Raw genomic sequence first — 22821 nt, 5'->3', positions numbered from 1 at the left:
GCCAGTGCCACCAGGGTGTCCCTAATGCAGTGCCGAGAGGTACACCCAGAGCTGTGCCACTAGAGTGTCCCTAATGCAGTGCCACCAGAGTGCCCCTGGCATAGTGCCACCGGGAGTACCCCTAGTGCTGTGTCCCGGGGTGTCCTTCTCACTGTGCCCTGGGGTGTCCCTCGCACAAGGGTGTCCTCGCCCAGTGCCACCAGGGCATCCCTAGCGCAGTGCCACCGGAGTATCCCTAGCTCTGTGCCCTGCTGTGTCCCTCACCCGGTGCCACCAGGGTACCCCTACTGCAGTGTCCCAGGGTGTCCCCCACCCGGTGCCCCCGGGATGCCCCTAACAGCATTGCCCCGGGGTGTGCCTCTCTCGGTGCCACCGGTGTGTCCCTTCCCCGGTGCCCCCGCGGATGCCCAGCGCCGGGGCTGCGACGGTGCCCGCCGGGGGTGCCCCCCCCCTCGTCCTGCTTGGTGCGGCGGCCGGTGGCGAGCCTGTCCCTAAAAGGTGCTGGCGGGCGGCGGGGGAGGTGCCGGGGCGGCCCCCGCCCGGGACGGCCCCTCCCCGGCTCTTAGGCGGTGCGGCTCGGCGGGGAGCGCAGTGCCGGTGCTCCCACCGCCCCCGGTGCTCCCGCCGCCGCCCCCGGTGCTCCGCGCCCCGCCGCCGCCCAGCGCCCCGCCGCCCAGCGCCCCGCCGCCACCATGGAGGCCATCAAGAAGAAGATGCAGATGCTGAAACTGGACAAGGAGAATGCCATCGACCGCGCGGAGCAGGCGGAGGCCGACAAGAAGCAGGCGGAGGACCGCTGCAAGCAGGTGAGTGTCCCACGGACCTCCCCCCCAGCATTGCCCGGGGACCCCCGCCTTAAGGGTCTTGAGCCCCAGGGACCCCGTCCCACAAGGCATACAACCTGGGGACCTCTGTCCTAGAGGTGTCCAGCCCCGGGGACCCTGTCCCGCTGGGTGTCCAGCCTGGGGACCCTCTGCCCTAGGGGTGTCCAGCCCAGGGGACCCCGTCCTAGGGGTGTCCAGCCCCAGGGACATCCCCATGCTGCGTGTCCAGCCTGGGGACTTCTGTCCTAGGGGTGTCCAACTCCAGAGATCCTGTCCCGCTGGGTGTCCCACCTGGGGACCTTCTGCCCTAGGGGTGTCCATCTCTGGGGACCCTGTCCCGCTGGTTGTCCAGCCTGGGGACCCCGTGCTAGGGGTGTCCAGACCCAGGGACCTCCCCACACTGCGTGTTGAGCCTGAGGACTTCTGTCCTAGGGTTGTCCTGCCCTGAGGACCTTGCCCTACTGGCTATCCTACCTGTGGATCCCAGCTCTAGAGATGCCCAGCCCTTGAGACCTCACCCCATTGGGTCCCCATCCTTGGGACCTCACCCCACTGCGTGCCTGTCCCCAGGAACCAGCGCTCCAGTCTGTTGCGCTTGACCACTCATGTTGGTTCCCTCCTATATGCCTTATCTTGGTGGGACACCCCACTGCCATCTCCCTGTCCCTCTTCCCGGGAGACCCTTGGGGGCAGCTGTCACATGCGTAGTGATTAACTTCACTCGTAAGACGGTAGTGAAATATTTATTAATATAAAACAGTGATTTAACAAAGTTAGTAGTGAATGTGAAAGTGTTTTATGAGATTTGATGGCAAAGCACACTTGATTATCTACTGCACAGAGGACGGGGTCAGACAAGCTGTCAGGGAGACCCTCCCATGGAGTCACGAGGTTCAGAAAGGACCCCTTTGCTTTCTAAACTCCTTTTCAGAGAGGTGCTGAGGGGCGGCTGGATCCAATCCTAGTCCCAGACTTGGTCAACGGTTTATGTCTAAAGGATTGCCCAATCAATACTTTATATCACTTAGCTAAGATTTCAAAGTTTAGCATGCTATTAGTCACTTACCGAGAATCTGTTGCAGCAAGGAATTTCTCAACCTCAAGGAGTAGAACCTTAAGCGAGCGTCCCCACTCAAGGGGAGACCCTGGCGTGCAGCCCGCTGCCATGCAGGAGAGCTCAAAGGGCTCTTGGGCTGTCCACTATTTATAGAGTAAGAGAATTGACCTATAGTCATATTCGCATGGGAATAAAATACCTAGGTCCCCACTCCAGATAGTGTTTGCCTGTGTTGCCAGCCATCCCCCCAAAGTCCAGGTGCAACTCATCACACCTCCCACTGATGGTTATGGCTTGAGCAGGAGCCAGTGTGAAAGGGGGAAGGCACACCACCACAAGAGTGTGCTCCTGCCCCAGCCACACAGAGATGGGGACCTTCTCGGTACCCCCCAGAGCTATGTCCCTAAGTCAGGACCTCTCTGGTCCCCTATACATGGAGGTAGCTCACCACCCCTCTACCCCCGTTGGGCTCAGGGATGCTGGGGCTACTAAGGGCTCCCTAAGGACGTGTGGCCCCAAAGTTGACAGATGAAGCGTGTCTGTGTGCTCCTGCTGTGCCTTGAGCCTGGGCTTCCCCAGGAGGAGGATGGCCATCCCCCCCCCAGCCCTGACACCTATCTTCTGTCCCTTCCCCAGCTGGAGGAAGAACAGCAGGGCCTGCAGAAGAAGCTGAAGGGCACGGAGGATGAGGTGGAGAAGTACTCCGAGTCTGTCAAGGAGGCCCAAGAGAAGCTGGAGCAGGCGGAGAAGAAAGCTACAGACGTACGTAGTCGCCCCAGCAACTCCTCCCCCATGCGGGCGCCAGACCTCGGGGCCGGGGGGGGGGGGACGGTGAAGGAAGAGGGAGGCCTTATATGGAAAGCGTCCGTGGGGAAGATTGTCAGGATCCCATTCCTGCGACGCTGACACTGGACCAGGCTGAGATGCAGGGCAGGGACCGTATGGATCCCGCTCAGGGTGCAGGGACCGGACCAGCTGTGGCGGGCACCGCTCGGGCGGCCAGTCCTGCCTGGAGCTTTGCAGGCAGCTGCCCACCTGGCTCCCCAAAGCTGACGGGGATGAGCGTCCCAAGCTGTGTCACTGGTCCCCAGGCATGCGCCTCCACAGTGCTTGTAGGAAGAACACCGTGGCACTTGCTAAACTATGGCAGGAAAGAAAAAAGGGCAGAGAAATGGAAAAAAGATCTTGGCCATGGCCAGCTGCCAGGCGCTGGCTGCAAGGAAGGGTGCGTGGGGGGGGGGATTCGGTCATTTTGGGGCCTGATATGCCACCCTGTACCCTAGGAAGGGGAAGGCCAGGAAGAGTTTTATTTAGTGCCATGACTGATGTGTCTCCTGGGAAATGGATCCCAATGGGGAGATGTTAGGAAGGTGTTGAAATTGGCTTGTGCCCGGCCAGGATGAAGGGTGGAACAGCTGTGTGCGGCCACAGAGACGCTTGGGAACGGGGTATAACGACCTGCGGTGCCACACAGGGTATTTGACACCCTATAAATAAATCCTCCTTTTGATAGCCAGTCCTTCTTTGATGAAAACCAACCCTGGAAACTGGAGGAGAAGCTAAAGGGGAGCCGGCTGGAGCATGGCCAGCAGGGCACAGCCGGGCTTTTTAGGATTGAGAACAAAAAATTCAATCCCAGCTGGTTTATGGAGCTAAATGGGGAGATGCATCAAATCTCCAAGGTGGCTGCCAAGGACAGGGGTGACAAGACAAGGACGAGTAGCAGCAGCGCAAGTTCCTGGGGTGGCCCAGAGCCCCTAGGGAGCAGCTGGAGGCCTCCCCAGCGTTGTTTGCTGGCCCTACGGACCTGCCCCAGTTTAGTTAGACACTAAACCAAGTAGTTAAAACATTGGAAATCCTCTGGAAGGGCACATTTATCCTGGCATGGGGCAGACACGTTGAGCCGGGGAGCGCAGCTGCCGTGTGTGGTGAGGTCCATACTGGTCTGACTGGATCCATGCTGGTGTGGGATGAGGCTAACTCAGCGTGGGGACTGGCTGAGCGTGGACAGGATGTCTCTGGTGTGGGGCTCAAAGGAAGGGGCAAACAGTGGTGCTGCGCAGACATAGGCTATGGGGTGCAGAGTGGTTTGCTGCTGGCAGGGGGCTGTACGATTGCCATACTGGGCAGGGAGGGTGCCTGTCCCCACTCTTGGTCCACAGCAGCTCGCCCAGTCTGCAGGCTTCAGCGTGGAGGGTCCCATCCCAGCAGATATGGGGAACGGGATGCACTGACCCCTCCAAGGAAGGTTTGGAGGGGAGGGCATGGAGAAGGAGCAGCGTGAGGGAGGGCAGGCTGGCTGCGGCGAGTGCCGCAGGCAGGGCTACAAGCCCATCACCAGCACAGTGGCCCAGGGTCCATGCCGAAGCCTGGACAGGCTGTGCCATGTGTGGGGCTCTGGGAGCCGCCAGGTCCCCACGCTAGGGAACTGAATGCGCTGACAGTACTAAATGCCAAGGCTGGTGTCACCTCCTCCCTGGGGCAGTGCAGCTCCCGGCTCCGGTGGAGGTAGCACAGGGTAGACCCCCGGAGCCCACCCACCCGCCTCCCCAGGACCCCTGTGCCCCCCTTGTCTGCCAGAATAACATGTGCCTGTGAGCACGGAGTGTCCTCGTCCCCTGGACAGGTCAGGGCCCATCACAGCGATCCAGGCAGGCTCCTGCTCTCTGCAAAAATGTCAAAAAATGCCTTAAAAGAATAAATATCACCTTCCTTTGGCACTGCCCTGCCTCTGGCACTGGGTGGCAGTGCACGAAGGCTGCAAGGAATGCACTAAGGCATGCAAATGCGACCCCCCCCAGGTACTTGGAGGGGGGGGCAGATGGTGGCACTGACCCATGCTTGGCAGCCCCTTCCCAGCAGCTCTGCCCGGCCACCGTGGCCCCACCACCTCTTTGCGCCCAGGAGGGACAGCCCACGGTGCCCAGGGCAGGATGCGAGCAGGGGCTGCTGGGCATGATGCAGCCCTCTCCAGCCCCCTGTGTCCCCAGCCCGTGGCCTGTCCCTGGCCACTCAAGCAGGGCCCAGGGAAACTCCGATGTTCTCAGGCCATGATCCCGAAGGCTTCACCCAAGTTCCCGCCCCGGTTGCTCTCCCCAGCCGAGACTTTGCTCTTATTTGGCGATTCCTCGAGCCGGTGGGAGGGAACGGGGCTCTGCTGGGAAGTGACTGCATCCCTGGGTGGGGCCAGAGCAGGAGGCAACGAGCCCGGCCGCCTCGGGAAACGGGGTGGCTGCCCCCCAACCTGCCTTCCATCCTGCCCCCTGCAGCCTGCTTGCCCCTGCCCCATTGCTGCCAGGGACCCCCGTTTCTGCTCCGGCCCCCATGCGCCAGCTTGATAGCACTCTTGGCACCCAGGCGTCGTGTCGGGAGCAGGGCAGGATCGGCCGGGACCAAAGCCAATCCCTGAAGCCATGTGCTCCCAGGGGACCCGCAGCACCGCCTCTTCCACCGCCGCTTGGCAGGGGGACGCAGAGCTGAAAAGCGCTGCCGGCGCTGTGGCCGGGTGTCCCCCCCTCCCAGGACCCCTGGCCCCGGAGCCGAGGGCAGCCAGCAGGGTCATCCTGGGAATTGGCATCCCTGGAGGCAGGTGTGAAGTGCAGCCGGGGCTGCCCGGGATCTGTCAGAGCTCCTTAAGGGAGGATTGAGTGCCACTAGCACCGGCCTCTCCTGATGGATCAGGGCAAGTGCCTCGGCCAGGGTGCCGATCTGGGAGCTGGGATCTGGCCTCCCCTGTGGGGCAGAGCCCCCAGGGCAGCTAGGGGGTGCAGGGGGCTCCGTGGGCCCCATGGGTATCTATGGGGCGGCCAGCCTGGTCCTCACTTGGGGGAGTGGATGCCAAGGGGCTGAGCAGGATGGCAGCTGGGGACTTGGCTGTGGCCTGAGGCTCCAGCCCCAGGTCCCCTGGGGGTATGGCTGGCAGGAGGCTCTGCCCCATGTCCCTCATGCCTTTCATTGACTTACCTATGGCCCCTATAGGGCCAAAGTCCATGATTCCCCTCAGCTCTGCAGGAAGGGAGGTGGGGGGCAGAGCTCGGGGAGCACTCATGGGTACACTGCTCCTGTGCGCATGGGGGCTCACAGGGGCCAGGCTCTGTCACTCACAGACTCCCTGAGCTGCTTTTTTCCCCAGAGAAAGGGACTCCCTGCGCTCCTCTCCATCACTCTGGGGAATTGTGGTGGCACTGTGCACCCCTGCCTGGGGGGCACCATGTTCCCTGCCTTGGGGGGCACTGTGTTCCATACCCTGGGGCATGCTGTGTACCCTGCCTGGGGGTACCATGTGCCCTGGCAATGGGGACTGTGCATCTGCTTAGGGGGAGGGGACGCCGTGCACCCTGCCCGGGGTGGGGGGACAGTGTGCCCAGCCTAGAAGCCTTGCTTTGCGGGGGGGCACCTGGGGGACAGCGACCTCTGCTTGGGGAAGGCTACGCGTCCTGCCCGGGGAGGGGGCACCCTGTGTCCTATGTGGGGTGGGGGGCACCGTGCATCCCTCCTGATGTGGGGCCTGGCCCCTGCCGGGGGTGAGGTGAGGGGGGGTGTGTCTGTGTGCGCTGCCCGCGGGGAGCGGCGGCCCGGGCCGGTCGGCGGCAGCAGGAGGAAGAGGAGGAGGAGGAGGAGGAGCAGGAAGGGATGGAGGCAGGGCGGGCGGCGGGAGCGGCCGCTGCCTGAGCGCTTCCTGCCCGAGCCGGGCGGATCCCACAAAGGGCTCGGGCGGCTCGGCCTCCCCGCCGGCAGCCCCCCCCCCCGCCATGGCCAGCATCAGCTCCATCGACGCCGTCAAGAAGAAGATCCAGAGCCTGCAGCAGGTGGCCGACGAGGCGGAGGAACGCGCCGAGCACCTGCAGCGGGAGGCCGATGCCGAGCGGCAGGCCCGGGAGCGGGTAAGGGCCGCCGTGGAAGGGGTGGTGGGGGGCTCCCCGGGATGCCCCACCGGCTCCGGACCCGCCGCCGGCGTCCTTGGCTAGCCCCGGCCGCCCCCCGTGCCCCGCCCCCACCCGCCCCGGTAGCCGCGCTGGCTGCCCCCGGGGGCCATGGCAGCGCCGCGGCTGCTGGCCAGAGCCGCCGGGGTGGGGGGCTTCAGGCAGCGTCCCTGCCGCCTCCTCCTCCTCCTCCTCCTCCTCCTCCTCCTCCTCCTCCTCCTCCTCCTCCTCCGGGCTGCCTCCTCCAGCCGCCTCCTCCATGGGTCTTGCGAGGGATGCTCGGTGCGGCGGGGCCTCCCCAGGGCTTCCCTGGCGCGGGGGGAGCAGTCAGCGGCCGCCTCTGCCCGGGCTCTGCTGGGGGTCGGGCAGATAGATCCTGGGAAAGAACCCCCTCCCTCGGAGGCCGCCTGCGTACATGGCTAAAAATCCCACGCCCAGGCTCTTCTCTGGCTTCCAGCGGGCTCTGTGGGTCTTCACCACAGCACTCACAGGCTCCTCGGCTGTCCAGCGTGTCCCTTTGCAGGGACAAGGCACCCCTTCGCGCTGCCACTGGCCAAAATTTCCACTCTGTGGCAGTGGGACAGCATTTCCAGGCTGCAGCTTGTTCCTGGTTTGGCTTTTTTATTGTTGTTGGGTCCGGTGGTATTTTTTTCTTTCTTTTTCCTATGCCCACTCCTTTGACATCCTCACCATATCAGGAGCGGCAGAGCTGGGTGCGGTACCCGGGCTGTTGTCACTCGGGCTGTGTGTGGAGGAAATGGCCCCTTCCTGCAGCCACAGATCAGGTTCCACGGTCACTGGGCGCTGCCGGAGAGCTCATGTTCCCAAGTGTCCATCCCAGCAGCTCTGACCTACTTTGGGGGGGATTCCCTGGGAAAAAAAAATATAACGAGGTGAGGCAGACACCACAGGCAGAGCATCACCCCATGGGAACCAGCCCCAGCTCCCCGCTGGGTGGTCTGGCTGGGGAAAAGCGCTCGGTGAGCCCAGAAAGAGGGTGTTCATGGGGCTGAGGTAGTTGTTGTGCCAGCCGTGGGGCTGGCCACCCTCCTGGCATGCCACCGGCCTGCCCCACTCGGAGAGGTGCCGGCTGTGCCTGTCCCGGTTCGCCACAGGGGTCTGTGGGCACTCAGCGGGGCTAAGCAGGGTGTCAGCCCCTCGCTGCTCCCATGGTCGTCCTGCTTGTCCGATGTCCCCCGGGGCATTCCCGGTGCTTGGAGCATGAGGCCAGGCGCTGCAGCCGGCCAGGCCTGCTCCAGCCTGTCAATAAGCAGGAGACATTATCCCCCAGGTCGGTGCGTGCTTCCCTGCGCCTTGGTGCACGGGGCTGCACCCTGCGGCAAGGTCTCATCCCTTTGCCCATCCCTTTGCCCCTGAGGTTCATCTTCCCCGCAGCACCCCCCCGGCCCCAGGCGGGGAGCGGGGCCAGGAGCTGCTGAGGCAGCGTTTCCCGGCGGTGGCGATGGAGAAGGAGGCCTTTACCAAATGGAAAGAGCACGGGGCCAGGCGTCGAGGGGCTGGCGGGGAGCCAGGGCCATCGCTCCCGGCCGGCCCCGGCTCCTGGCCCTGCGCGCAGGAAGCCAGGGAAAGCGGGGGGCCCCGGTCCCGTGGGCCCCAGCGGCCACAGCTTGGCCGGGAGCCGGTCCGCCGAGGGCGACTCGCTCCATTGCCCCTGGCACTGTGCTGTGCATCGTCTTTGGGGGTGGAATGTGCTGGGCTTCAGGCTTCCCTGTTGCGCAGGGCTGGGGGGGTTCCCACAGGAGAGGCTCCCGCCTCGCTCCGCCGCCTCCGTAAACAGGAAATCCACAAGCGGCTCCGATCTCCTTTTCGGGAGCGAAGCTGCACAGGGCATTCCTCCCTCTTTACTCACTGCTCTGCAAACCCCAAATACCATCCCCGTGACGGCACGGCTGCTGTGGCCACCCTGCGCCGGTGAAGGCACCTTGTCCCTCTGTGGGGCAGGAGCTGGAGGTGCGAGGACATGGCGAAGGGGCTGCACGTGCTGGGCTGGGGTTGCATGTCCGGGAGGACCCAGCATCAAACAGGGCACTAGTGATGGGGAAAACCCCATTGTCCCTATAGAAAGGCAAGGGGATGCGTGGTTGGGCATCCCATTCCAGCGAGCACTGGCATGTTGCACAATGCCAAGGGGTGTTGTGGATAGCAAATGGAGAAGTAACCACTGAAAATCCTTCTTTCATTATATATACATATAAGACTTGGGGTAACCGAGGGGTTTCTGCTCCCCCAGGCTGAGGCTGAAGTCGCTTCTCTGAACCGCCGCATCCAGCTGGTGGAGGAGGAGCTGGACCGAGCCCAGGAGCGCCTGGCCACCGCCCTGCAGAAGCTGGAGGAGGCTGAGAAGGCGGCTGATGAGAGCGAGAGGTGTGATGGGGAGGGACAGTGGGGGTGGCACTGGGTCACCAGTGATTGCAGGCAACACCCTTGGTTTAACAGTGAGGTCCCTCTGAAGTAACCTTAGGAGGTTTGTGTTGGTTTTCCTGCAGATGCCAAAGGGAGAGCGCAAAGCCATAGTGCAGAGGAGTCCCCCAGATACAGGCATTCTTAAAAAGGCTTTGAAGTTTCTAGGGCACCCTAAAATCCTAAAAAATTTGATCTGGTGCTTACACAACTGTCAGGCTGTAACCAAAGCCAGAGGGTGCTTGGAGCCTGTTTTCTGCCCCAGAGCAGCCTCCTACACTCAAGGGCTGAACAACAGCCCAGGAGGGGACTTCTGTGCCTGGGAACTAAGGTCAGCTTTTGAGAATGAACCAGCATCATTCAAAAAAACAGTCCGGCAAAACATGTTACCCCATCCTTGCAGCAAACACATTTCCTGGGCAGGATCTGTGCAGGCGAGGGCACTTGGGTTGTATGGGAGTGCCCGGACATGTCACGGCGTTCCTGACAATTACGTGAGCTCTTCCCTGCATTGGCAAAGACTGGTTTGAGCAACAACATCTGAGTGAGAGGAGAAGAGTCTGCAGGAGTCCCTACCGCAGGGGTTTGGTGATCCCCTGCTTGTGAGCATCATCCCTGAATGAGAAAAGGCTTTAACATGGGATGTTTTCTAGCATTTCCTAAAGGTTGCTGGCCTGTCAGGCTGCTTTTGTGGAGGTTGCGGCTGGCTCATCCTGGGCTGCACACATTTTTCCCTCCAAATGATGTGTTCAGGACCTGCCTGGTTGAGAAGCACCATAGCCACATCTCCTCATTCTGGAACATAGCCCTGGGGCCAGCTCCACTGCTGTAATTGTGTGTAGGAGCATCCTTGGGGTACCACTGGTGTGACCCAACTGCATGGTGTGGCCAGTGAGTGCTGGCATCCCCACGCAACGTCTCATGTCTCTGGAGTTGGAGGATGGCAGGGTTAGGGTACAGAGGGCAAGCAGAAGGTGCAGGTGCCACCTCGACACACAGCAGTAATGTCTTCTGTCTTGGGCTTTCCTCAGAGGCATGAAGGTCATCGAAAACAGGGCCATGAAGGATGAGGAGAAGATGGAGCTCCAGGAAATGCAGCTGAAAGAGGCGAAGCACATAGCGGAGGAGGCTGACCGCAAATACGAGGAGGTGTGTGCCCCCTTCTCCCGGTCCTGACCCTGCAGCAGCACCCAGAGCTGCCTCCTTGCAGCCTTGTGGCCCCAGCTGGGGCAAGCATGGGGCCAACGTGTGCCTCTTGCTGCCATCAACAGGTTGCCCGCAAGCTGGTCGTCCTTGAGGGAGAGCTGGAACGCTCAGAGGAAAGGGCAGAGGTGGCAGAGAGGTGAGCGGGGCTCCTGGCGGGCAGCGTCCGGGGGTCCAACACAGCCCTTGCCCCAAGTCCCTGGCAGCTGTGGGGACGGGGATGTCTGCGTGGAGACGGGGATGTCCCTCCCTGGGAGTGTCAGAGTCTGCCATCGGGGTGGTCCCTGGGCTCGCAGGATGGGGGCAGGGGGATGCCGGCCTGCTGGCAGCACATCCTTGACCCTGTTCTCTGCTGTCCCCTTGCCGGGGTGTCCCTCTTCCACCCCAGCCGAGTGAGACAGTTGGAAGAAGAGCTCCGGACCATGGACCAGACTCTCAAATCTCTCATTGCCTCAGAGGAAGAGGTACTGGGGCAGGGGTGCGAGGCGACGTGCAGCAGCCCCCCTCTCTCTGTCGCTGTCTCTCAAACTGTGCGAACCACCTCTCCTCTCTGCACCGCTGCCTCCACCACCGACCTCCCCTTGCCTCCTCCTCCAGCGGGCGCAGGCTGGGCACGCTCCTCCATCCCTCTGTGCCCACCCTCTTTCTCAGCGGGGCTGGCAAGAGCCCAGCCGGTGGTGATACACGGGGTGTCCGTGCGAGGAGGCACAAGGAACGGATGAATGGACGCGTCCCGGCAGCTCCTGCTCACGGCGGCTCTGCTCCTTTTCCACCTGCACCTGAGTTTTCTCCTCTCTCAACTTGTTCTTTCTCTTTCTTTCCCCCTTCCCTGCACCCGCTCTTTCTGCTCCCCACTCTCTCCTGCCCCCCGGCCCTGCTCTCCCTCCTGGCGGCCCCTGCTTGGGATGTAGTAAATGTGGTGACCTAGAGGAAGAGCTGAAAATTGTCACCAACAACTTGAAGTCCCTGGAGGCCCAGGCTGACAAGGTAGGACCTGGTGGGGCTGCTGGGGCTGGGCAGAGTGCATGGGGTCTGGGGGTGCTGGGGTCTTCTCCTGGGGTGAAGGACAGATGGAGGTCTCCCATGGGGCTCACAGGTGCCTGTCTCTGTCTCTGCAGTATTCCACCAAGGAAGACAAGTACGAGGAGGAAATCAAGCTTCTAGGGGAAAAACTGAAGGAGGTAAGGGTTGTGGGGCCAGCGCTGCATTGGTGCAGGCATGAGTTTGCTATCCCATGTGGGTTTTGACCCCATTATGCCTGAGTTCTCTCACCATTCCCCAAAATGCAGCCCTGCAGCATGGCAGGTGCCCGGGTCTGGGATGACCCCCATCAGCTGGCTCAAGTTTAGGGTGTGGGGGTCCATGGGGCCCTTGTCCCTTGCCTTTCCCAGGGGAGGGCTCATGGAGAAGGGTACTAGAGATGCAGACGGGGCAGATTTGGGGTGCAGTGCAGCCTGCACCGTCCCTGTTGTGCCCAGCAGCTCACCCTCTTCCCGCTGTGCTCCCACAGGCTGAGACCCGGGCGGAGTTTGCAGAGAGGTCTGTGGCGAAGCTTGAGAAAACCATCGATGATCTAGAAGGTAAAATGTCCCCGCTGGCCCTGTGTCCCTTTTTCCGGGGGACACCTGTCTGGTGGGGCCAGACAGGGCTTGGCCGGGGTGGGGGGGTGGGCAGGGGTCGGGGGAGGGGGCAAGCTGGATGCTGTGGTGTCTGGCGTGGCAGCGCAGAGCTGCTGGGGTCTGGGCTCTGCCCTCGGGTGTGGAATAGGGCCGCATCCACGCCGCCTGCGCCTGCATGCTCCTGCTCCCCTCGGCTGCCCGCTCACAGCCACTCTCTCTCGCTCCACCGCCTGCCCCCCGCCTGCAGACGAAGTGTATGCGCAGAAGATGAAGTACAAAGCCATCAGCGAGGAGCTGGACAATGCTCTTAATGACATCACCTCCCTCTGAGCCCCACGCCGGGCACCAGCACTGCATTTCCCGCACCCCCCACCTGCCTCTCCCCTCCCCAGCTCGGCCACTTGCCTGTGTGGCCGCCCCACTGCTCTCCCTGCCCGCTCTGTCCTCCTCTGTCCTTCTTAGCCTGAGCCTGGCTGTTGGCTCCTTTGGGACAGGAGCCGGCTGGGGTGTTCCTGCAAACCCCCTCTTTGGGGGAAGACGAGGTGCTTAGGGGTGTTTGGTGGGGCAGGGGAGCAGCCCCTGGGACCCCCACGCGCTGGGTGGACAGTGCCCATGTGGTTGCAGGTCTGTGCCCCAGCGTTGCCCAGTGGGGAACAGGTCTGTGCCCCGGAACCCTTTGCTCCAGCAGCTCCCTCCTCGGCTCCCCGGCAGCACAGGCACCGGGGACTCTGCAGATCCAGAGCTGGGGGGCCGCCTGCCCCCCAGATCTCCCTCAGCAAAGCCCCTTTGTGCTGTTTGCTGGGCTCAGGGTGGGAAGGACTCACACAGGGGAAGCGGCACCTCCACCGCCAAAGCTCAGGCCCAGGGGATAGTGTTTGGTCTGACCGCAGGCAGCCCTTCCCCAGGCAAGCAGGCAGCACCCAGACCTCCTCCCTCATCCCTGCCTCCCTTCTGTCCTTTGCACATCGCTCTTCAGTTTGCATTTCATGACTTTTCTTTTATGTTCCGTCCCTCTGGGTTATGGAGTTGGTCTCAATAAAGCATTTTCTTTCCTTGGTTTCTCCTTTGTTTTCTTCATGCTGCTCTGTCCCTCATCACCTGCCTGTCTCATGCGGGTACCAGCAGCCAGGTGGCAGGAGGTGGTTGCAGGCAGCTTGCAGCCGCGGGACCCCCGGGATGGCTGTGGCTGAACCCCGGGCGGCTCCCGTGCTGCCAGGCTGAGCAGAATGGGGCCCTTTGCGCCTCAGCCCAGGGGATGACCCCTGCCACCCCCTGGCTCTCATACACAGCTTTCCTCATCTCGTGCCATCTTCTCCATGACTCTTTTGGCCTGAAATAGCATGGTTAGACCTGGTCCTGTCCATTCCTTGTCCCCACTCCCAGACATTGCCTGCAAGCAGCAGTCTCAGCCCTGGCATCTCTCCTGCATCACCCTCCCTTGATGAAGGGGCTTGACCCTACCTACCCTTCAGCAGCGATCCTTAAATGGGTCCCTGATCATCATCCTCCTCCTCTTCCTTCAGCATCCTACCCTGCCCAAGAACCCACTTCCCAAATTGACGGACCCACAACCTTGTCCCTGCCCTGGGACTGGCTGCCTTCTGCCAGTCCAGCTTGTCCCCACTGATGGCTGGGTGGTTGCGGGATTTCCAGCGAGGGCTTTGGGGAGCACTGTCTTTTTTCACTAACTTGCCTTTCTCTCTCTCTTCCCTCTGCTGCGCTGATGTCTCCATTTTCTCTAGAGCGCTCCCGGCAGGAGGCTGAGAGAAACCGTATTCTCACTAACGAGCTGCGGGTCATCCTTACTGAACTTAACAACTGAGCTGCCCAGAGTTCCCGGTCCCAGCCCAGCCTCCCTGCCCTGTTTCGGCCAGGCGGGCTCGGGGCTGGGAGCCCCTGCCCGCTCCCTGCTGGGGCTAGGTGGGGTGTGGAGCCTTGGCTTATCCCCCTGGGGCTAACTGCCCTGCTCAGGGTGGACAGGGAGCCCCTCTGGAGCTGATTGTTTTTTCTTGGGAAAGAAATGAGCGGGTTTGTGTTGTCCTGGGCCGCCCATAGATGTCTGTCTCCCGGCATCAGCCTGGCCCCGACAGGGAGTGATGCGGCAGCTTGTACTGCTGCCTTCCTCCCCTTGTCCCAGCAGTCGGCGGCCAGCCTCTTCCTCCTCACTCTGGTCACCCCAAACTGTGCAGGGAGTATCCCCTTGGAGCGGGGTCCCTGCAGGGTGCTGGGTGTGCTGGAATAAGAGCTGGGGACCTGGCAGCATTCACTGCCCCAAACTTGGGGAAGGGGACAGGGAAGAGCCCAGCTGTGAGTGCTGGGAGATGGGGCTGGGTGGGCAGAGCTCTCGTCCCATCCCTGTCTCTAGAGGAAAGGAGGATGCCATTTGGAAGCAACCACCAGAGGAGGCTGCCTTGGCAGCAGGCTGCCTGGCAGAGCTCGTCCCTGGAGCGTGGTTAGCTCTGCTCCTTTTTCTGCTGTCCTCTCTGCCCTCCCTCCTGGGCTGCTGTCTCACTCTTCTTCATGGAGCACCACTGGGTCACGCAGCAGGCACTGGCTCTCCTCTTTCGCTGGCCAAGCATTTGTGCACGTGCCCACAGCCGGATGGTCGTGATGCCCCAGGACAGGACATGCTGGTGGCTGGCCAGGAAATGGTACCCGCCAGCGGTATCTGCACTGCGGAAGGCCCGGCCATGGGCAATGGGGCACCATGGGAAGATGGAAATGCTGAAGAGTGGGGATCACCTACCCCCAGTGACCAGCCTGGCTGGCCTGGCTGCCCCAGCGGGTCCTGGAGCGGCTGGGCTCATCCCTGCTGACAATGGGGCTGCTTGTGTGGATTCTGGTCCACAGGGGCACCCCACTCGGCTGGAGGTGACTGAAATGTCCATCCGTGTGCGTGTGTCTGTGCTTGGTGTGGTGTGTGTGTGTCTGGCTGCACCTGGGTGCTGCGTCTGTGTGTGTGGCTGGGTGTCTCTTGTATTCACAGAGAGTCTGGCCAGTGCCAAAGAGGAGAATGTGGGCATCCACCAGGTCCTGGACCAGACCTTGCTGGAGCTGAACAACCTCTGAGCTGCCCTGGGGAGCCCCCCTCCCTCTTCCCTACCCCACACGTGCACCCCACTGGCACGCTCAGGACGTCATCAGCTGAACTGCGTCTTGGCCAAATCCACACATCCATTGAGAAGGGAAGCCCTGCAGCCTTACAGCGTGGCTTGGGGGCATCTTGTCTGTGCACAGCCTGAGTGGCTCTGTCCTGTCTTCATGTCCAAATTAAAGCAGTTTGACAAGACAGATGGGTGCGCTTGGTTCTTGTGGGCATGCAGGGACTCTGAGAGACATGGTGGGTGTCTCCTTGCTGAGTTTGTACAAGCTCTGCAGGAGCTTGAGTCTATGGTGAGCATGGCCGGTTTAAGGATGTCCTCTCTAGCCGTGGGGGTCTGGGAGCAGTAATGCATACAGTTTGGGCTGTGTTCCCTTGTCTCCATTGCTTCCTTGGGATGCACAGGAAACCTCCACATCTCAAGTTCATTACAGACTAACCATCCTCTTCCAGTGCACAGTGATATACATATGTCATTCGTGTATCCGCTTCCACAGCCAGCATGTTACCTGCCTGGCACTTGGGGAGCACACAAGGTCTTTGACCTCCACATGGGGTCTGCTTCATGTTTATAACGCCATCTGAGGATGCATACAAGCATGTGACCGTGCACGCACACATTATTAGTTATCAGGGTCTTCTCCAGCTCTGGGGTGAGCCGCATACCCTGTGTGCTAGTTGCATTTTCTATTACCAGTCATTGAATGCCTGGCTGAGGGACAGCTGTATAAACTAGCAAGTACTAATGCAGTAGACAATCATTTCCCAAAGTGTTCAGGAAGCTTGCTCCTGGCTTGCTGTATTTTCTCCAATACAAAGAGAAGAACAGCAGGATGTGTCTCATTGCTGTCATCAAAACAGGCTGAATTTCCTGGGAATGCCCAAAGTCATGATGTAGTCCTGCCATCCGCTTTGGGCCCCTCCATGATGCGCATTGAGCTCTGTTGTCCCACGCTACTGGCGGATATCAGTCTAAAAGCACAGTGTCATGCTGCCAGGAAACATAATTCATACTGACCCCTTGCTGAGCCAGGCCATTGCCCCAGCGAGCGGCCAGAAGGGATAGCTTTCATTATCTACTTTCCTTTATTTGCTGTGCCTCTCTGCTCCGGAAAGGAGGGTGGTGAGATTGCATCTCTTTCCTGCCCAGGTGCTGCTGGCCTCCTGCCCTCCCCCTGGCCCAGAACCTCTGGTTTGTGGCTCTGAGGCCTTCTCCTACAGGGAAACAGCTCCCCTTGCACAGGGTGCTCATTTTCTGGTTGTCCTCCCTGGGTGCGAGACCCGCCGTGAGCCACAGCCTCCCACCCTGGATGTGCTCAAGGGAAGGACTGTGCACAGCTGCCCTGCTGAGCTGGACCTGCGCAAGTATATTGGAAGCAAAAGGAAGACCAGAGAAGTTGTGGGCCCACTGTTGAATGAGACAGGAGCCATGGTGACAGAGGATACGGAGAAGGTGGAGTTACTCAATGCCTTCTTTGCTTCGGTCTTTACTGCTCAGCCCAACCCTCAGGAGTCCCAGGCATTGGGGGAATTAATGGGGAAAGAAGAAGACTCCCCTTGGGTTGAGGAGGATCAAGTGAGGGATCAATTAGATCAATTAGATATTCACAAGTCCATGGGCCCTGATGGGATGCACCCAAGAGTGCTGAGGGAGCTGGCAGAAGTCATTGCTGGGCCACTCTCCATCATCTTTGAAAGGTCCTGGAGAACAGGCAAGGTGCCTGAGGACTGGAGGAAAGCCAACGTCACTCCAGTCTTCAAAAAGGGCAAGAAGGAGCACCCAGGGAACCACAGGCCGGTCAGCCTCACCTCCACCCCTGGAAAGATGATCGAACAGCTCATGCTGGGCATCATCTAAAGGCATGTGGAGGAGAAGAAAGGTATCAGAAGTAGTCAACATGGATTCACCAAGGGGAAATCATGTCTGACTGATCTGATAGCCTTCTATGATGGCATGACTGGATGGATAGATGAGGGGAGAGCAGTAGATGTCTACCATGACTTAAGCAAGGCGTTTGACACGGTCTCCCACAGCATCCTCATAGAGAAGCTTAGGAAGAGTGGGCTTGATGAATGGACAGTAAGGTGGATAGACAACTGGTTGAAAGACAGAGCTCAGAGGGTAGTGATTAGGGGCACAGAGTCTAGTTGGAGGTCAGTGATGAGTGGTGTTCCCCAGGGGTCAGTACTGGGTCCAGTCCTCTTCAATATATTCATCAATGACCTGGACGAGGGGATAGAGTGCACCCTCAGCAAGTTTGCTGATGACACAAAGCTGGGGGGGTGGCTGACACACCAGAAGGCTGTGCCGCCATACAGAGAGACCTGGACAGGTTGGGGATCTGGGCAAAGAAGAATCACAGAATCACAGAAACTTCAGAGTTGGAAGGGACCTCTAGAGATCATCTACTCCAACTCCCCTGCTAAAGCAGGATTGCCTAGAGCACATTACTCAGGACTGCATCCAGGCGAGTCTTGAAAATCTCCAGAGAAGGGGACTCCACAACCTCCCTGGGCAGCCTGTTCCAGTGCTTTGTCACCCTCACTGTAAAGAAGTTTTTCCGTGTATTTGAACGGAACTTCCTATGTTCTAACTTGTGCCCATTGCCCCTCGTCCTGTCACTGGGAACCAATTAAAAGAATCTGGCACCATCCTCCTTCAACCCACCCTTTAGATACTTGTATGCCATAATAAGGTCTCCCCTCAGCCTTCTCTTCTCCAGGCTAAAGAGTCCCAGCTCTCTCAGCCTTTCCTCATAAGGGAGATGCTCCAGTCCCTCAATCATCTTGGTTGCCCTACGCTGGACCCGCTCCAGTAGTTCCCTGTCCCTCTTGAACCGGGGAGCCCAAAACTGGATGCAGTATTCCAGTTGTGGCCTCACCAGTGCAGAGTAGAGGGGGAGAATGACCTCCCTCGACCTACTGGCCACACTCTTCCCTATGCAGCCCAGGATTCCATTGGCCTTTTTGGCAACAAGGGCACATTGTTGGCTCATGGATAATTTACTGTCTACCAGGACCCTCAGATCCTTCTCCTCAGAACTACTTCCCAGCAGGTCCACCCCTAACCTATACTGGTGCTTAGCATTCTTCCTCCCCAGGTGGAGGACCTTGCACTTGCTTTTGTTGGACCTCATTAGGTTCTTCTCTGCCCAGCTCTCCAGCCTGTCCAGGTCACGCTGGATGGCAGCACGGCCCTCCGGAGTGTCAGCCACCCCTCCCAGTTTGGTATCATCAGCGAACTTGCTGAGGATACACTCTGTCCCATCATCCAAGTCATTAATGAATATACTGAACAAAATTGGACCGAGTATTGACCCCTGGGGGACACCACTGGTTACAAGCCTCCAACTAGACTCTATATGCCACTGATCACAACCCTCTGAGTTCTGTCACACAGCCAGCTCTCGATCCACCTCACCGTCACCTCATCTAGCCCATACTTCCTCAGCTTCCTAATGAGGATGTTATGGGAGACAGTGTCAAAAGCCTTGCTAAAGTCAAGGTAGATGACATCTACGGCTCTCCCCTCATCCAGCCAACCAGTTATAATATCATAAAAAGCTATCAGATTGGTCAAGCATGATTTACCCTTGGTAAATCCATGTTGACCACTTCCAATGACTTCCTGTTCCTCAACGTGTTTGGAGATGACATCCAGAATGAGTCGCTCCATTACCTTCCCAGGGACAGAGGTGAGACTAACCAGTCTATAGTTCCCTGGCTCCTCCTTTTTGCCTTTTTTAAAGATTGGAGTGATGTCAGCCTTCCTCCAGTCCTCATGCACCTCTCCTGTTCCCCATGACCTTTCAAAGACGACAGAGAGTGGTCTAGCAATAACATCTGCCAGCTCTCTCAGCACTCGCAGGTGCATCCCATCAGGGCTTATGGACTTATGGATGTCCAGATTGGCCAAGTGGTCTCTGACTCGGTCCTCCTCAACTGAAGGAAAATCTTCCTCTCTCCAGACCTTCCCCCTTGCCTCCAGGGTATGGGATTCGTGAGAGGCAGCTTTAGCAGTGAAGACCAAAGAAAAGAAGGCATTCAGTAGCTCTGCCTTCTCTGTGTCTTCCACCACTAGGGCACCCGTCTCATTCATCAGTGGGCCTACATTTGCCCTAGTCTTCCTTTTTCTACTGATATACTGAAAGAATCTCTTCTTATTGTCTTTAACTGCAGTGGCCAAGCTGAGTTCTGATTGAGCTTTGGCCCTTCTAATTTTCCCCCTACATAGCTTTGTTATATCTTGATAATCCTCATAAGTTGCCAATCCCTTTTTCCAGAGAATGTAAGCTTTCCTTTTTTTCCTGAGGACCAGCAAAATCTCTCTATTTAGCCAGGCTGGTCTTCTTCCCCGTTGGCTCGTTTTTCAAGACATGGGGATGGCCTTCTCCTGTGCTTCTATGAGCACCTGCTTGAAGTATGACCAGCCTTCCTGGGCACCTTCGCTCTTCAACTCTGCCTCCCAAGGCAGAGAACCTTAGGAACCTTATGAAATTCAATAAGGACAAGCGTAGGGTGCTGCAGCTGGGGAGGAATAACCCCATGTACCAGTAGAGGTTGGGGGCTGACCTGCTGGAGAGCAGCTCTGTGGAAAGAGACCTGGGAGTCGTGGTGGACAACAGGATGACCGTGAGCCAGCAATGCGCCCTTGTGGCCAAGAAGGCCCATGGCATCCTGGGGTGCATCAAGAAGAGTGTGGCCAGCAGGTCGAGGGAGGTCATCCTCCCCCTCTACTCTGCCCCGGTGAGGCCGCACCTGGAGTACTGTGTCCAGTTCTGGGCTCCCCGGTTCAAGAAGGACAGGGAACTGCTGGAGAGGGTGCAGCAAAGAGCCACGAAGAGGATTAGGGGATTAGAACACCTCTCTTATGAAGAAAGGATGAGGGATTTGGGTCTTTTCAGTCTGGAAAAAAGATGGCTGAGGGGGCATCTTATCAACGCTTATAAATACTTAAAGGGTGGGTGTCAGGAGGATGGGGCCAGGCTCTTTTCAGTGGTGGCTGGGGACAGGACAAGAGGTAATGGACACAAACTTGAGCATAGGAAGTTCCACCTAAACATGAGGAGGAACTTCTTTCCTTTGAGGGTGGCAGAGCCCTGGCACAGGCTGCCCAGAGAGGTGGTGGAGTCTCCATCTCTGGAGACATTCAAAACCCGCCTGGACACGTTCCTGTGCAACCTGCTCTAAGGTGACCCTGCTCTAGCAGGCAGGTTGGGACTAGATGATCTCCAGAGGTCCCTTCCAACCCTATGATTCTATGAAGAGCTGGAGCTCCTCCTTGGGTCTGTCTTGCTTTTCGGCAGCACAGCAGCAGAGCCATTCCATGGTTTGGTCAGAACACCTTCCAGGCATGGGCTTGTGTGGCTGCAAAAGAAACAAGAGTGTAAAACCACCTCTTCTCCAGGAGCCTGCACCCGGCACTGCAAACAAGCCAGCCCTGCACTCCTATCAGGGCGCGTCCCCAGTGCCCAGCCTCTGGGTGCCCTTCACCTTCCTGCTGGGACAAAGAGCCCTTTCACACCCAGTGTTTTCCCCTGCTAGCTGCTGCAGCCTCCTGGTTTGGACCAGCCCATTTAATTTAACTATTTACACCCCACCGCAAGGGCCTTTTTTTACCACTGAACTTTCTGTGGTTTGGCAGTGGCTGCTGTTCTCAGGTGATGCTCTGCCCCAAAGACACGAGCCTGTCTTTCATGGTTCAGCAAAGCTTTGCATTTTCTCCACCCTGCCACCCATCTTCTTCGCCCCAGGTCCCTGCAGAAAGATGCAGGCCAGGGGAAGCTCTGGGAGGCTGGGGCACAGCAGCTGGAGCTGCTGGCGGGGGAGCTCAACCTGGCAGCTCGTCTCCCCACATGTGTCACTCTGGTCCACACTGAGGTCCACAGTGCCTGTCCCCTCCTCTGTTCCTCCCACTGCACCTCTCCCATTGAATTTCAACCTTTGGATTTGTTTATCTGACAGACCGAAGATCTCCACGACGAGCGTTCAGCCCTGATGTGGGCTCCCACCCCATTGATAAACCACTACATTAACTTCCGGCAGCCTCTCATCTCCGCTCTCTTCTCCACTTTTCTCATCATTCTGCTGCCTCATCTGATCTCTGAATCCTTCCTGTTCAATAGCCTTGAACTACATGCTGGAGGAGAGGGATGACACAAAGAGATCTGAAGAGACATTTTGAGGAGATAGACACAGACCACGGTCACCCCTCAGTCCGTCCCTGCATTTACAGCCCCGTACGTTCGGGTGAAGGTGGGAAACGCCACCTTGCCAAGCTGTGTGTGTTTTACAGGGCTCCGGCTGACTTCAGAACAGGTCAGGCTGCCTAAAGCCAAGGGCCGCACAAAGCACTCAGTCACCAAATTGATACTACTAATTTGTCGATCCCAGCAGAGGACAAGGCAGCTGGAGGAAAATGCTAATGGCTATAACCACGCGACGCTGTCTCATTTCTGTGCAAGTTCCATACACCCTGTATGCAGTGCGTGGTACCACACCTCACACTGGGGCTGCACTGCCTGAGCTGTGAGCACAGTGTGGGCAGCGCAGGAGGAGCGTGCAGCCCCTGCACCACATGCTCAGGGGCTGCAGAGGGTCTGGGAGCAGTGCCGGAGCTCCACTGTAGAGAGGTAGGCCTATAGTGGGGTTACAGGGAGCTACAGACCCTTGGGGACAGCCAGCACACTTCAACCAACCGCTGGCACCCTTGGCTGGCCCAGATCCTGGGGGGCAGCACATGTCCCCCTTCAATGAGGGCACTGGTGACAGGGACAAGCTCCCCTGGATGCAAGCCATGTCCCCATGGTACAGGCCGTGTCCCTCCATGACAGGACCAGGTCCAAGCCATGCAGGCTGCATTCCCCTGGTGCAGGCTGTGCTGACCATGTCAGAACCAAGTTACCCCCGGTGACAGGCTGTGCCCTCCCACCCAGCAACATAGGCTGTGCCCCGCCAGTGCTGGCTGTGGCCCCTGTCACAGAATCAGGTCTCCCCTGTGACAGGCTTGAGCCCCACAGTGCAGTCTGTGCCCACCCATGTCAGGACCAAGTTACCCTCGGTAATAGGCCGTAGCCCCCCAACGCGCAGTACAGACCACCACATCCCCCACAGTGCTGGCTGTGCTCCCTGCCACAGGACCAGGGCCCCCTGTGATATCCCTGAGGCCTCCAGTGCACACCATACCCCGCCATGACAGGCCCAGGGCCCACCCTGTGACAGGCCCAAGCCCCTCAGTGCAGGCTGTGCCCTGCCATGACACGCCCAGGCCCCTGCAGCAACAGGCCTGAGGCCCACAGCGCAGGCCGCGCCCCGCCATGAAGGCCTGGGCCCCCGCAGTACAGGCCGTGCCCCGCCGTGAAGGCGCAGTCCCCCCAACACAAGCCGTGCCCCACCATGACAGGCCTGAGCCCCCCAGTGCAGGCCGTGCCCCGCCACGACAGGCCTCGGCCCCCAGTGCCGGCCGTGCCCCGCCGTATCAGGACCAGGGCCCACCCCGTGACAGGCCCGGCCCCCGCGGTTCAGACCGTGTCCCCCCGCGACAGACCCCCCTCCCCGCCGGTGACAGACGCGAGCCCCCGCCGCAGGCCGCGCCCCGCCATGACCCGCCTCAGTCCAGGCCCGCCCCCGCGCGCCGCTTCCGGCGGCGGCGGCGGCGGCGGCGCGCGCAGTCGGC

General features: G+C 59.6%; 1 protein-coding gene across 8 annotated transcripts; it reads left to right on the top strand.

Annotated features, from left to right (window-relative positions):
• The first annotated feature begins 622 nt into the window (after nucleotides 1-622).
• On the top strand, nucleotides 623-15335 carry TPM2 (tropomyosin 2). 8 transcript variants are annotated; one of them, XM_054186105.1, is made up of 9 exons: nucleotides 623-806; nucleotides 2518-2643; nucleotides 9055-9188; nucleotides 10256-10373; nucleotides 10496-10566; nucleotides 10816-10891; nucleotides 11546-11608; nucleotides 11938-12007; nucleotides 15033-15335. In XM_054186105.1, exons 1-9 carry the CDS (start codon nucleotides 693-695, stop codon nucleotides 15113-15115), a joined length of 855 nt encoding a protein of 284 aa, XP_054042080.1. In that variant the 5' UTR covers nucleotides 623-692; the 3' UTR covers nucleotides 15116-15335. The 8 variants fall into 8 exon arrangements, with proteins under 8 accessions (XP_054042080.1, XP_054042078.1, XP_054042079.1 ...); XM_054186103.1 differs by lacking the exon at nucleotides 10816-10891 and adding an exon at nucleotides 11339-11414 and having other exon boundaries at nucleotides 627-806; XM_054186104.1 differs by lacking the exon at nucleotides 15033-15335 and adding an exon at nucleotides 12294-13105 and having other exon boundaries at nucleotides 628-806.
• Nucleotides 15336-22821: the final 7486 nt, after the last annotated feature.

This window comes from Rissa tridactyla, chromosome Z, assembly GCF_028500815.1.
Source record: "Rissa tridactyla isolate bRisTri1 chromosome Z, bRisTri1.patW.cur.20221130, whole genome shotgun sequence".
Lineage (NCBI taxonomy): Eukaryota > Metazoa > Chordata > Aves > Charadriiformes > Laridae > Rissa > Rissa tridactyla.
The sequence above is the reverse complement of the archived record's forward strand: the minus strand, read 5'-3'. Positions and strand labels throughout refer to the sequence as shown.

Bases quoted from the DNA above. Each gene is read 5' to 3' on its own strand.
- TPM2 (XM_054186105.1), top strand. From the start codon at position 693: ATGGAGGCCATCAAGAAGAAGATGCAGATGCTGAAACTGGACAAGGAG. The intron at 10,567-10,815 runs GTGAGCGGGGCT...CTTCCACCCCAG, and splicing joins AGGGCAGAGGTGGCAGAGAG to CCGAGTGAGACAGTTGGAAG. The intron at 10,892-11,545 runs GTACTGGGGCAG...CTGTCTCTGCAG, and splicing joins TCATTGCCTCAGAGGAAGAG to TATTCCACCAAGGAAGACAA.